This window comes from Cricetulus griseus, chromosome 3, assembly GCF_003668045.3.
Source record: "Cricetulus griseus strain 17A/GY chromosome 3, alternate assembly CriGri-PICRH-1.0, whole genome shotgun sequence".
Classification (NCBI taxonomy): Eukaryota; Metazoa; Chordata; class Mammalia; order Rodentia; family Cricetidae; genus Cricetulus; species Cricetulus griseus.
In genome coordinates, this window is record NC_048596.1 from 274,755,244 (window position 1) to 274,769,822 (window position 14,579).

At 45.5% G+C, this 14,579-nt stretch overlaps 1 protein-coding gene across 1 annotated transcript in view; it reads left to right on the forward strand.

Annotated features, from left to right (window-relative positions):
* The window catches only part of Pcbd2 (pterin-4 alpha-carbinolamine dehydratase 2), a 52,567-nt gene extending 37,988 nt beyond the window's left edge, over nt 1-14,579 (forward strand). Inside the window, exons 3-4 of the mRNA XM_027409761.2 lie at nt 13,110-13,190; nt 14,384-14,579. Of these exons, the coding sequence (XP_027265562.2) occupies nt 13,110-13,190; nt 14,384-14,479 (177 nt within the window). The 3' untranslated portion in view covers nt 14,480-14,579. The remainder of the gene's footprint in view (nt 1-13,109; nt 13,191-14,383) is intronic.

Consider the following 14,579-nt stretch of genomic DNA (forward strand, 5'->3'; position numbering starts at 1 on the left):
CCTGAGGTTTCCTTTGGTTGTTTAGCAATGCTGCTTAAAACACAAAAACTAGTCCCTTCTTTCAGTCTGCAAGGGTGAGACTTCAGCTCACCTTAAGCTTCAGCATAGCAGGTGGTGACAAATCCCGAACATACTGTGGTTTGCTTCAGCTCAGCATCTGCAGACAGGTGCCCCATGCTCAGGACTGTGGCACTCTCTCTGTGTGTCTCTCTCTGTGTCTCTCTCTGTCTCTGTCTCTGTGTCTCTGTGTCTCTCTGTCTCTCTCTCTCACACCCTCCCCCTCCCACCCTCTCTCTCACACACACACAGTCACACCCTCCCCCTCCCTGTCTCTCTCTCTCTCACACACACACTCCCTCCCTCCCTCTCTCTCACACACACACCTTCCCTCCCTCCCCCTCTCTCCCTTTCTCTCTCTCCCTCTCTCTCCCCCTCTCTCTCTCTCTCTCTCTCTCTCTCTCACACACACACACTCACACACTCCCTCCCTCCATCTCTCCCTCTCTCTCTCTCTCTCTCTCTCTCTCTCAAACACACACACACACACACACACACACACACACACACTCACTCATTCACACTCACACACTCACCCGCCACCCCTGAGACAGCCTCTTTCCTGGTTGCTGCCTGCTTGGCACAGCACCCTGGAACTTGGTTCTGGTAGCTGTTTTCCTTCAGTACTGTGCTGTCTCTGGAGGCCCTCTGTGGAGTTATCAAGATGTCCAATATTTAGGTGCTGTTTTCTTATAGAAAATAACTGGCAAATGTGGTAGAAAGTACTTTCAAAAATTCGACTTGTGGCTGTTTGTGCCGTGAGATGGTTGGTGATATGGAACAGGAGGCTGCAGACCCACAGCATGGACGGATGGACTGACACATTCGGGTTACTTTTCTTTCAAATATTTGCGACCCTCCTTCCTATCGATGGTGATGGGCAGCGGGTTTCTGTCTGCCCGAGAGAGACCTTGTTCTCACTCTCCACCCCTCAGTTACAGGATGGTGACTTTTAGTTTTAGTTAGACTGCTTGTCTCTGTCCCTGGAAAGGGGTGCAGTGATCCCCGTGGCTTCACTTCAGATGTAAACCTGTACTTGGTAGCATTTGTGGCAGCAGGGCCTTGCAAGCAGCTGGCGGACTGTGAAGAAGAAACACAGGCCTGGAGATGTGACTCAGTTGGTAGATGCTTGCCTTTCGTGAGTGAGGCCCTAGGTTTGGTCCCCAGTATTGAATAAACTGGTGGTGCTCACTTGTAATCCCAACACTAGGGGGATGGAGGTCCAATAGGGGATCAATAGATCAGCGTCATCTCAGCTACAGGATGTCAAGGCTGGCTTGGGATACATGAGACCTGCCCCCCCCCAAAAAAAACCAAAACCAAAAAAAAACCAAAAAAACCAGGCATGTAACCTTGGCATTTGGGAGGCTGAGACAGCAGGAAGGGTTCTGTGAATCAGGGGCAGACTGCTATTTTGCATATTATTCAGAGGTGTGTGTGTGTGTGTGTGTGTGTGTGTGTGTGTGTGTGTTTAAAATGCATTTGACTTGACATTCTGAATTTACATGGTTTGGATGCATGACATTGAAAACAGACCCTTTTTCTATATAAAGTTGAATTTTTATGAATTTTATAATGATGAAAGTATCAAGGATCTTAAGGTTCAGTTTCTACAGAGACTGCTAAAAGAAAACAAAGATCTTTGGTAATTTTTGTAATGCTTGTCACTTCATGAGCTCCTGAGCTCTCAGGAATCAGCTAATATCAGGGTCAGGTAAGGCAGCCTCTGCAGAAGGCAGTAGGTGCCAGGCACTGTTGGGACATCAGGCACCTCCAGGAAGTGCTTCTCTGGCGGCTTTCTCTTGGGCTGTTTGGAAGCCAGTGTTTTGGTCTGCGTTCATGGAGAACAGTCAGGAAACTGGTGGCACGAGCTGATTTGAAGAGTGCAAGATTGAGGGTTGTGAGAAATCCTAGAAGTGGATAATCAGACTGGGCAGTTGGTCTCCTCAAGGGTAGCCATGGAAGACACAGGACGAGTGTGTGGAGGAAGTCAGACAGTGAGGACACAGGAAGTGCAGTCAGGAGTGTGGGGGAAGTCAGTCACAGTGAGGACACAGGAAGTGCAGTCAGAGCGTGTGGAGGAAGTCAGACAGTGAGGACACAGGAAGTGCAGTTAGTGTGTGGGGGAAGTCAGACAGTGAGGACACAGGAAGTGCAGTTAGTGTGTGGGGGAAGTCAGACACAGTGAGGACACAGGAAGTGCAGTCAGGAGCGTGTGGAGGAAGTCAGTCACAGTGAGGACACAGGAAGTGCAGTCAGGAGCGTGTGGGGGAAGTCAGTCACAGTGAGGACACAGGAAGTGCAGTCAGGAGCGTGTGGGGGAAGTCAGACACAGTGAGGACACAGGAAGTGCAGTCAGGAGTGTGTGGGGGAAGTCAGACACAGTGAGGACACAGGAAGTGCAGTCAGGAGCGTGTGGGGGAAGTCAGACAGTGAGGACACAGGAAGTGCAGTCAGGAGCGTGTGTGGGAAGTCAGACACAGTGAGGACACAGGAAGTGCAGTCAGGAGCGTGTGGGGGAAGTCAGACACAGTGAGGACACAGGAAGTGCAGTCAGGAGCGTGTGTAGGAAGTCAGACACAGTGAGGACACAGGAAGTGCAGTCAGGAGCCTGTGGAGGAAGTCAGAAAGAGGTTGTATCTTTTTTGAGGAAAGAGCAACGTGGCTAGAATGTTTTGTTTTTGTATTGTGCCAATCAGTTTCTGAGATGTGTTTGAAGACTGTCACTAGGAATAGGATAGAAGGGAAGGGCCCTTGTTTAGGTAGATCACATGTGCAGGGCTTTATGTTGGTCAGACTGCTGGCTTGAGAAATGAGGGCTTCGGTGGTTCGAGTCCTGCCAGGGGAGGCTTCACTGGTGTAGGAACCTGGGCAGTGCTGATTCTGCAGCCTTACGTTTCCCTTAATGATGTGTTTTGAGGGTGGTGCCGCACCTTAGCCAAAGCACTGCTTTTTTTTCCCGGTGGGTTGTCTAGTGTACTGTGGAGGTTACCAGAAATGGTGATGCTGGAATGAAAAAAAGTCTTCTTACCATTGTCATTCTCTCTCTCTGTGTGTCTCTCTCTATCTCTGTCTCTGTCTCTCTCTCTCTCTCTCTCTCTCTCTCTCTCTCTCTGTGTGTGTGTGTGTGTGTGTGTGTAGAAGTGTGCATGCTGTCTCCTAGGTGGCATGTTTATTTCATCGCTAACTAAGAGAACAATAATTCAGCCTGGGCAGGGTAGAGTGGCTGGCTCTACCTGAGAGCATGAAAAAAATTGGCATGAGAAAAGCCAGTTCAGTTCTAGAGTTGGGTTTTCTTGTCCTGAGTTACTGGAAATGGTGAGCTCTATAGCAGATTAGTTAGAGGGTATGTAGATGGCTGCCTAGGACTGGTGGGTCTGTACCTGCCTCCAGATAGATGGAAGCCCAAGGAATGGTCCTCAGGCCACACACACACACACACACACACACACCTGTGCTTGTCATCTCACAGACCCTGAGGAAGTCTTCCCCTGGCAACACCAACTTAAAGAAACAATTCTCAAGATGTTGCAGGTTTTCTCAGCATTGCAGAGGTAAATTCCTTTGGTCTCCAGGTTGGTCTTGGTTTGGAGAAGAATTTTTCCTTTGCAACCATAGATGCTATAGTGGTAGAGCATGGATGACCATAACCAGAAGCAATGAATGCTTAGCAGAGAGCCAGGCGTGGGGAGAATGGTACAGGGGCCTCAGTCTGCACAGGAGGGAACCCTGCTAAGGAGCTTTGCTGATGTCACGTAGCCAGTGACTACTGCAGTCTGGAGTTGAACCCGGGTTTCTGATCCCTAACTCTGCAGTTGACCCCTGGGCTCATGTACAGAGGGAAAAGCACGAGTGAAATGCGTCTTTGGCTGGGCCTGCCCCCTCACAATTCTGGTCAAGATTATTGTGCTGACCCACAAATTAAGATCTGATGTTCCCTTTGCGCTGACTGCAATAGTGGACAGTGTTCCCAGTGTGAGAGTTACGGGGAGATGTGGAGTCAGGCTTGGGGGCAGAGTGTCTTCCTCCGTGCACCAAGCAATGTGTATGTGATTGATGTCACCAGCACTGAGCGAAGGTCCTGTCCCGTGACATGTGCATGCTTGGCAATGATCTTGCCTTGTATTTTGCTTAATAATTTTCATTATTTTTAATTAAAGTTGAAGAAGTGCAGACTCCAGCTGAAATTAAGGTAGGCTGTGTTGCCGGAATCTGGTAATTACTTTAATTGATCACAAGATAGTTTCCTTGATCACCAATTAGAGGAAATTGCCGATCAAGTTTCAAGACGTGAAGAAATGCCCAAACTGATTTATGTAATAGTGTTTTCATTTCTAATCAGACATAAATATCATTTCCTTCCACAGCAATTGTATTTTTTAAAAGAAGGGTTATAGGCCTACAAACATGAAGGTGATTCGTAAACAATAGAGAGCTCTAATTCATTGAATTAGTGAGGGAAGTATTTAACGGCTTAATGGAGATTGTGCCAGTGAAATTACTTGGGAGTACCTGGTGCTCATTTTCCTAGTGGGAGATATGCTCTCTTTTAGTACGTAATTAAAATAGTCTATAATCAAAATATGAAGGCAGCTGATTTGAAGGACATATTTCAAAGGGAGTTGTGCTGAGGACTGGAAGGTTCATATGGTAAACGCGCCCAGAGTTAAGCCTGTGAGCTTCAGTAAGTCATACATGTTATTAGGACCGAGGCTGTGCTTTAAGTTCAGGGTGCTGTTATGTGTTTCACAGATTGATACGGGATTCCTGTTTTGGTTTTGTGCATCTGATAGTGTTCATGGTTCCACGGAGTGAAATGAAACAAAAGTAACTTTGAGGTAAATTCAAGTTTCCAAAGGGGACTTGATTTGGGGTTCATGGAAAAAAACTTTAGTCGCCGATGATTTGGAGATTTCCAAATGACAAACTTCATCGGCCCAATTTGCCGTGATTGTAATGCTCACATTCCTTGAAATGGCAGAGTGACTTAAGGAGTCATACTTCATCATGCACTCGGGGCTTGTTCACGAAATGTTTGTAATTTGCAATACAGGAAAGACTGAAACTATTATCAGCCATTATACGTTATTTGTTGACCATATGTTTGTTTGAAATGGCCGTGGCTCAACAGAACACGGCTCATAGACAAACTATGCTGTAAATTGGCACTAAAAACCCACCTCAACAGGTAGGCATATGTTAAGAAGTTAACATGAGCCAAAGTATTTTAATATGAACCATATTACATACATTACAGGGTCCTGGCTCCCTTTACAGTGATACCTTCATTTGCATGACTCCATTTTCCCCCAAACTAGTTTTTAAAACTAGATCAGATATATTCACTGTGCAAATTCAAAAGGTACTAAGCATGCAGTGAGTTCTTCCTGTTTCTGGCCCTGGTCACCTGACTCCCAGCCGCTGCCTCCGGCACTCACATTGCTTGTGTAGTCCTTGCAGGTTGCTCTCAGATGTGAGTGTTCGGATGAGCTTGGGCATTGCCCGTCCTCTCGCGCACATCCCATTGTGACAGACCTTGGCAGTGCTGCCATTTCAGAGGAAGCTCTTCTCATCATGTTCCCGTGTATACACGTATCATAATCCACACGCTCTCTTCTAGTTGGTGCTGTAACAAGGTAGGAGAGTGTACGAAGTGGCCATTGCTGCACCTGCTGTGTGAGCACAGCAGAGACAAGTGCTAAGAAGTCCAACTGTTTATTCTAAAGTCATGGACCCGTGTGCATGCACATGTGTGCACATGCTTACCTGTGTGTCTGTGAGAGCATGGGCACATGTGTGGAGGTCAGAGGATGATTTTCAGGAGTCCGTTCTGGTTCTCACTGTGGGTTCCAGGCCTTGAACGTGGGTAGTCAGCCTTTGTGACAGCACTTTTATGTATGGGCCATCTTGTTATTCCCTGGTCTCTCCCTCCTTTTAAAGACAGGGTCTTACTAAGGTAGCCCTGGCTGACTTGGAACTCAAACTCACAGAGATCCGCCTGCCTCTGATCCCAAGTTCTGGGATTAAAAGCGTGCGCCACCAAGCCTAGCTTGTGCTTTTTAAAAAATAATTTCAAATTTTGTGTATATGTGCATGTCTGTGTGTAGGTGTGAAACTGGAGTTACAGGTGGTTGTGAGATCCCTGACACGGGTTCTAGAAACTGAACTCTACTGGAAGAACAGCGGGCCTCTCAACTGCTGAACCTTCTCTCTAGCCCCTGGTTTTGCTTTTTGAGATAAGTTGCCACGTGTCACAGGCTTGCTTTAAGCCTCCGAACACCCTGGCTCAGCCTCCTCAGTGTCGGATTATAGGTGTGTGCTATGTGCCTGGCAGAGACATTTATATTCATGTATACTTCAGTGTTTTTGAGAGTTTCATACATGAACATTTCATCTGTATCACCCCACTCCTTCTTCTCCCTTTATATATTTTTAAAATCTTATAATCTATCAACTGTCTATCTATCTATCTATCTATCTATCTGTCTGTCTGTCTGTCTGTCTGTCTGTCTATCTATCTACTATAACGGGTGTTTTGTCTGCATGTATGTCTGTGCACAAAGTGTGTGCCTGGTGCCTGAGGAGGTACCAGAAGAGGACATTGAATCCCCAGGATTTGGTGTTACAGATGACTGTGAGCCATGATAGCGGTGCTAGGAATTAAACCTGGTCCTCTGCAAGAACAGCTGGTACTCTTAACCTTCAAGCAGTCTCTCTCCAGCCCCATCTAACCATAAAGTCTTTTTTTAAAGGAGGATTATTTATTGTAAACAACATCAGAACTAACCCTCAATTCCACCTGACTTCCACAACATTTTAAAGATTTATTCATGGCTGGGTGGTGGTGGTGTTGGTGGTGGTGGTGGTGGTGGTGGTGTACACCTTTAATCCTAGCATTCGGGAGGCAGAGGCAGGCGGATCTCTTTGAGTATAAGGCCAGCCTGGTCTACAGAGAGTTCCAGGATAGCCAGAGCTACACAGAGAAACCCTGTCTCAAAAAACAAAAATTAAAAAAAAAAGATTTATTCATCTTCATTTTTTTATGTGTGTTTGTCGGCATGTATGTATGTGTGTCCTTAACATGTAGGGCTGTGGAGGTCAGAAGAGGGTTGGATCCCTTGGAACTGGAGTTATGGACAGTTATAGACCCCCATGTGGGTGCTGGGAACCCAACCCAGGTCCTCTGCAAGAGCAGCCAGTGCTCTCAACTGCTGAGCCATCTTTGTACCCGCTGTTCCCCAACATTTTAAAAAGAGCCGGGTGGTGGTGGCAGCGGCAGAAGTGGTGGTGCACACTTTAATCCCAGCACTCGGGAGGCAGAGGCAGGTGGATCTCTGTGAGTTCAAGGCCAGCCTGGTCTACAAAATGAGTTCCAGGACAGCCAAGGCTACACAGAGAAACCCTGTCTCAAAAAAAAACCAAAACCAAAACCAACAAAAACAAAACAAAAAGAGGGCATATTTATAGTAAGATAACCCACCAACTCAAACATAAATGTTTTATTTGCCTAATATTTTCTGTACTTCCTGCCTCATGGATTTTGAGTCTGTTTGTATAGTACCAATAATTCATAGTTAGTCTTCATTGTTGATGAGCTTATTTTGATTTTAATTGTTGGATTTAGGCTGCACACATTTATTGATTGTTTGGTTTTGTAAAACATGACAAAAACAGTGTCTATTTACCTTAAATTATGTGTGTGTAATGCTGCTTAATTATGGTATTTTAATGTGTTTTCAAGTTTTATTTTAGTTATGTTTCCTTAGTTGGGAATGTTTATGCTTTTTTTTTTTAACAGTTTTGAGGGTACTATTACACATCAATCTTACATGACATATGTAGCCCCGCTCGCCCTAGCATATCCCCACCAAACGATGCCAGAGCTCGTCATCCACTTTCTCCCCTTCGCTTCCACTGTTCAGTTCTACTTGGTACTGTTCCTTGGTTCCAGTGTCCTGTTTTCTATCTTCAAAGATCTCAACACTTGTCTTTAAGATTTCAACCTGCCTGTGTTTCTCTTCCCTCTTCTAGTTGATAGCATTTAATAGTTGATAACATTTGATTTTGGCTCCTTAGTTGGTATAGTTGTGCTAAATGGAGTCCTCGAACTCAATGAACTTATTCTCATCGCCAGCGCCTTTGACATGGTCTTCTACAGAGGCTCTTGGTTATAACTCCTTCTTCTTTAATAGTTTCTCAGAAGGATGAATGGAAGTTGTTCTCTGAGTTGTTGCATTCCTTTGTCTAAACAAATTTAAATGTGTGTGAATGCACGTGTGTGTGTGCCTGTGCGCATGCATGACACAGCATGAATTCAAACTTCAGAGGACAGCTTTCTGGAGCCTTTCTCTTTCCTTCGGTTTTTATGTGGCTTCTGGGGATCAGACTCAGGTTGCCAGGCTTGCATGACAAGGACTTTTACCCACCGAACCATCTCACTGACCTCTGTATTTCTAAAATGCCAGTCAACTTACACTGCTTTTATTTGTTTGTTTGTTTGAGACTGGGTCTCACTATGTTATCCCTAGCTGTTCTGGAACTCATAGAGAGATGCTTGCCTCTGTTTCTTTGAGCACTGGGATTAAAGGCATGTGCCACCACATTGAGCTATTGCTTTTATATTTTGAAAAATAGTTTAGCTGGGTGTAAAATTTTTGCTGGGTGTGGTGGTGCACGCCTTTAATCCCAGCACTTAGGAGGCAGAGGCAGGCAGCTCTCTGAGTTCCAGGCCATCCTAGTCTACAGATCGAGTTCCAGGACAGCCATGTCTATACAGAGAAACCCTATCTGAAAAAACAAACAAAAACCACATTTCTTTATTTTTTTTCAATCTTTGTTTTCACTTCCATTTCCTAAAGTCTTTGTAGGTATTGTCCCTCTGACATCCAATGTTGAATGCCAATTTATGGAAATTTGAAGTCAACAGATTTTTTTCATTCTTATACATGGAATTTTACTAAATGATAAAAGGATTTTTATTAACTTTGCTAATGTGGAGACATGGTTGCATTCTTTTTGTTTGTTTGTTTGTTTGTTTGAGACAGTTTTTTCTGTGTAGCTCTGGCTGTCCTGGAACTTGATCTGTGAACCAGGCTGGCCTGGAATTCACAGAGATCCACCTGCCTTTGCTTCCCAAGTGCTGAGATTAAAGGTGTGTGCCACCACTGCCCAGCTGACATCGTTGCAGCCTTATTGTATGTGTGTGTATGTATGTGTGTGTGATGTGTGTATGTGTGTATGTATGTGTGTGTATGTGAGTGTGTATGTGAGTATGTATGTGTGTGTATGTGAGTGTGTGTGTGTGTATGTGAGAGAGAGAGAGAGAAAGAGAGAGAGAGAGAGGGAGAGAGAGAGAGAGAGAGAGAGAGAGAGAGAGAGAGAGAGAGTAGAATAGAGAGTAACTCTGTGGGATGGATTTTCCCTTCCATTTCTACCTGGACTCTGGGGATGGAACTCCCAGGCTTGGGAGGCAAGAGCCATCTCACCAGCCTCTCTCTAAAATGTTTCTTTTACAATATTTTTCTTTTCAGTTCTGGAGATCAAACCCAGGCCTTCAATGCACACCAAGGACAGGTGTTCTGTCCTGAGCTTCCCTGGCCCCTGGCCTTGTTTACAGCATTTTTTTTTTTTTTTGACTGTGGCAGTTAAGTTTATGTTAGTCTCCTTTATTTATCTCATACATTTATTTTCTAATTCCTTTAAGCTCGTGTGGTTTCTTTTTAATTTTATTTGTTTTATGTTTATGGGTGCTTTTGCTAGCATATATGTCTGTGTACCATGTGCATGCCTGGTGCCCATGGAGGCCAGAGGAGGGTGTGGGATCCCCTGGACCTGGAGCTGCCGTGTGGGTGTTGGGACTCGAACCCAGGTCCTCTGCAAGAGCAGCGATTCTCTTAACCACCCCTCCAGCTTGCTGATTTTATTTCATTGCCCATTTCCTTAGTCGTACTGGGTTGCTAGTGAGTCTGTTGTGCCTTGAGCTTTTCAGCATTTTTGGATGAGATGGTTTTAGAAGGCTGACACTCTTAATAAGTCCAGGGCCTTAGGTTCCAGCTGGAGCCTTGGTAAGCAGTAGCTCAGGCTCTGAAGGGGCCACTGAGGGAAGGGCCGCTGCCCGCGCTGGCCTGCAGATACGGCCCTTCACTGTATACAGTCTTTCACTGTATTCCACTTAACCACAGGCTTCTTGAAGCTCCTCCTTTCCCATTATTCATCTAAACTCCTGTAGCAATGCGTCTGGGAACTTGGATGTGCATTGTTATGGGCGTTTTAAATGTTTAAGCTTTGAACTCCATAGGTAATAGATTTGCGTCTGGTAAGTGGAAGGAGGCGATCCTTTCTTTGCCCTCTGAGCCAGTTGCATACTTTTTTCTATGGAGTGAATCTGGTGTGATTTATTAGATTTTGTAATGTTTTCTAAATTAAATTTATTATTATATTATCGTTATTATTATTGTATGTGTGTTGCAGGTGTGTACACCATGGTCCTGGTGGAGGTCAAAGGACATCGTCTGGGAGTTGGTTCTTTCTACTGTGGGGTCTGAGGGTCAAGCTCAGGTGTCAGGCTCACATGACAAGGGCTTTTATCTCCTGTGCCATCTCCCTGGCCCTGCAATGTTTTCTTTTTTCTTTCTTTTCTTTTCTTTCTTTCTTTCTTTCTTTCTTTCTTTCTTTCTTTCTTTCCTTTTTTTTTTTTTTTTGAGACAAGGTTTCACTCTATAGCCGCCATCACTGCCGCCACCAATGCCACTGCTCAGCGTGAGCAGACAGAGGCTGAGAAGTTAGTTTTAGGGTTTAAGATTTAGTTGCTGTCTCTCAGAAAAACGCCCCTTTCCTTCTCCCGTATGTCAGGCCAAGACACTCAGACATACACTAAATGAGCAGACACTACACCAGGCGTGACTGTGAATAGGGAGGCAGTTAAATGACAATAGGTCAGGTGCACACAGGCAGTCCCTGCCTAATTCATCAGCCCTACGGCTGCAACTTCAGCAAACTACATCACCCTAAAAGGTCCAAAGTGCTGCCCAGAATCCCTTGCCATTTTAGAAGAAGAAACTGACCAAGTGGATTGCTCACATCCTCAACCTACAGCATCCTACCGGCACACCAGCAAAACCTTCTGCCATGGGCATGCAGACTTTGTAAACAGCTTAAGGGACATGCTATTCAAATGAATAGCCTCTACCATATCTAAGTCAGCTTTTAAAAGCACGTATCCAAAGCCATCCCAGTTTGTATTTGCCTCAACTTTGCCTGTTTCTTTCAGCTGCCACATAATGTGCACATTGGTTTGTTTTTAAATATTTTCTCACACTTATTTAGTGTGTGCACACTTGTGTGAATGCTACCACAGACTGTAGATGTCAGAGGACAATGTGTAGAGGTCATTCTCTCCTTCTACCACGTGGTTTCCAACTGGATTGGAACGATAGACGGGCAGCTGCATGGACAGTGTGCACTGCTTTTCAGAGGACCAGACTCCGTCCCTGTGTGGGCAGTGCACAGCCACCTGTGGCTCCAGCTCCAGGGTGCATACACACACTAGAAAGCACACACCTATACACATTTAGAAATCAAATCTTAAAAATTAACTGAGGGAGGAGAGAGAACGAAGAGCACGTGTGCTTGAGAGAGCGAGCCGAGCCTGGAAACCATTTATGGAAGCACATACCTGTACTTCTAGCACTTGGCAGTAAATTTGAGGTCAGCCTGGGCTACACCAGATCCTGCCTCAAAACCCAGGGGTGAGTTGGGGAGAGAAAGATACAGGAAAAGAACCAGAGCAAAGGGTCATGTGACAGTTAAGTGGTAGTGTCAAAATTTGAATCCAGAGTTCCCAGGTTCAAAAGGCCAGGAGGCCCTAACCTTATCACCATCTGTCCCTGAGGGCAGTCAGTCTCTTACTTCAGCTAATGCTGACTAAAAGTAAGTCACGTTGACAGTCGAAATTCCCACACAGCATTGTTAACTCCATGTTTGGTTAATTAAACCAGACTTCCCTGTGCTACTTGTACCCTCTGTGGGACCTGGGGAATCAGATTGGGAAGGAACAGGAGCTGGAGAGTACATTCGTTTTGCTCTGGATACATCTGTATATAGCTAAATGGATTCTTCCCCCACCCTTCCTTTTGAAATGTATTACCTGTGATTGACAGTTCACAGGCCCAGTCTTGTGTATGCCCAGTGTAGGCAATTAGCATGGTCATGTGCTCATGATTGCACTGGTTGACGACAGTGTTCCAAAGCCCCTTCAACCTCTTGTATAGTTTGTGGTCTCCTGCCACAGTGTACCCGGAGTCTTAGAGGTGCTGTGTAAAGTAGGACTCTTATTTGCAATTGCCATCATACAAATGTGAAAGAAGGCAAAAAAGAAAAATGTTTTCCTCAGAACAAAGGCCTTCTGCTTGGTGGCTGTGCTTTCCCTGTGGTGTGAGCCCAGCTGTCCACATTGTTGGGTGGGGCCCTTGGTTTGTTTCCAGGCTTATTTTCTGCTGAGGCACGCTGGCACCTCAACTTGGTGGGGCTGTAGTCAGAGGCTCCCCAGCGGGCATGCAGGACCTCTCTTTCAGGCTGCATGGCCCTGAAAGTAGGCCTTCACTGGTTGTCCCTTGAAGTGAGGGCTGGGACAGCTGTGGCTTTCTCCACAGTCTTGCAGCTCCTGGCCCAAGCACTTCATTCACTAAAAACAAAAGGAGCGGTTAAGGATCAAATTGGCTCCCTGGATTTGGGACAGGCAGACCCAGGGCCCTGTGCTGAAGGGAAATTATTCCTGTGCAGTCAGGAGTCCTAGGACAATTAAGCAGTCCAGACAGGTCACTAGGTGACACTCATTTCCTGGTTTGTTTATTTGAGCCAGATTGTTTCCCACCTAGCAGTCTGCTGCTCTGGTGCCCTGGCCTGCAGACAGCAGCCCTTCCCTGAGTCCCTTCCCTGGTGATTTCTGAGGCTTCCCTGAGTCCCAGTGAGCCTTTATCTGGCTGGGTGGCTCTGGGGTCTCCCAGCCCAGAGTGCTGGGTGGGGCCGGTAATTCTGGCCTTGGTGTCTTTCAGGCTTTTGGCTTCATGTCCAGGGTCGCCCTACAAGCAGAGAAGATGAATCATCACCCAGAGTGGTTCAACGTGTACAACAAGGTAACACACCTCTTTATTTCGGGATCACGTTAATCTGGGGATTGAAGAAACTTATTTATGAATTTGGTTGTGCTGAGAACGTACGCTCTTATTCTCTCTCAGAAACCCCGTGTTGTTAATTAACACAGTCCAGGGCTTTCCTGAGAGCCCTTGTCCTTAGGTTTGTCTTCCAACATTTATTTCAGAAGTTTGGACTATCCTGAGTTAATCTTGGACATCAGCCACAAAGATAAAATTTTACACATATTTTTGTGGAGTGGTATATTATTTAAATCAGGGTCTCCCTATGTAGCCCTACTTGTCTTAGAGCTCACTGTGAACAGCAGGCTATTGGGAGAGCCTCCTGCCTCTGCCTCCCATTTTGTGGGATTACAGAGCAACTCAGTTACCTGAGACCTCAGAGTTTTAATTGGAAAATAATTTATTAAAAGAGATGGTAGCAAACCAGGTGGCATGGCTTGATGTGTTTCTCTGAAATAAACCTCAGGAACTGTCATTTGTAGTAAGTGTTTATTAAAGATTTGATCTCCAGAGGCCACACTAAAATGTTTTAAGGGGTGCAGTGAGAACAGCCACATCCCAAGAGTGTCTCACCACTGGGGTATCTATCTAGATCTCATTGAGGGTTTGTAAATACTCTTTGAGAAAAAGAGAATTTCACTATTGTTATTTATAAAGAAGTGACTCCTGTCAGTTCTAGGAGTAACTTCTCCCTCTTGGATGCTTCTTTTTGCTTTTTAATCTTGAGTGATGTCCCCACTCATCTCTCCTCATTTGGTAGCCTGCTTGTCTACCTCACTCAGGTACTGCCTGATAGGTTGGCTTGCCCTTTGCTTTCTTGGTGGCCTCAACAGAGCTGGTATGATTAAAGTTCTGGGAGTTAAAGTGGAGCTTCCATTTCTGTTTGTGTTTCCTAGGAAGCAAGATTTTTCCATGCTGACAGCAGACTCCCCTTGTCCTCTGGGAGCCTTCCCTCTGGTGTGGCTGTCACACCCAGCCAGGTGCAGCCTGTACCCCAAGCTCGCTGGGTTTGGGAAATGCAGTGTTTCTTTATAATGTAGCATGTTCTCAATCATCTGACCTCCAAATCTCAAATATGAATTTGAGAAATAGATGATTCCTGAACCACCCAGGGAGAAGTCCCCACACACAGGTCTCTGCTCAGATCTGAAAAGCTGCTTTTCCCTTCATAGGTCCAGATAACTCTCACCTCGCATGATTGTGGAGGCGTGACCAAGCGTGATGTGAAGCTGGCCCAGTTCATTGAAAAGGCTGCTGCTTCTCTGTGATCTCTTTCAAAACGCACGTCTACAATGTTTCGGAAGGCCTTTGTGTGAATAAATGAAGTCATAAATATATATATTTGTATAGTTGATGCTTAGATACAGA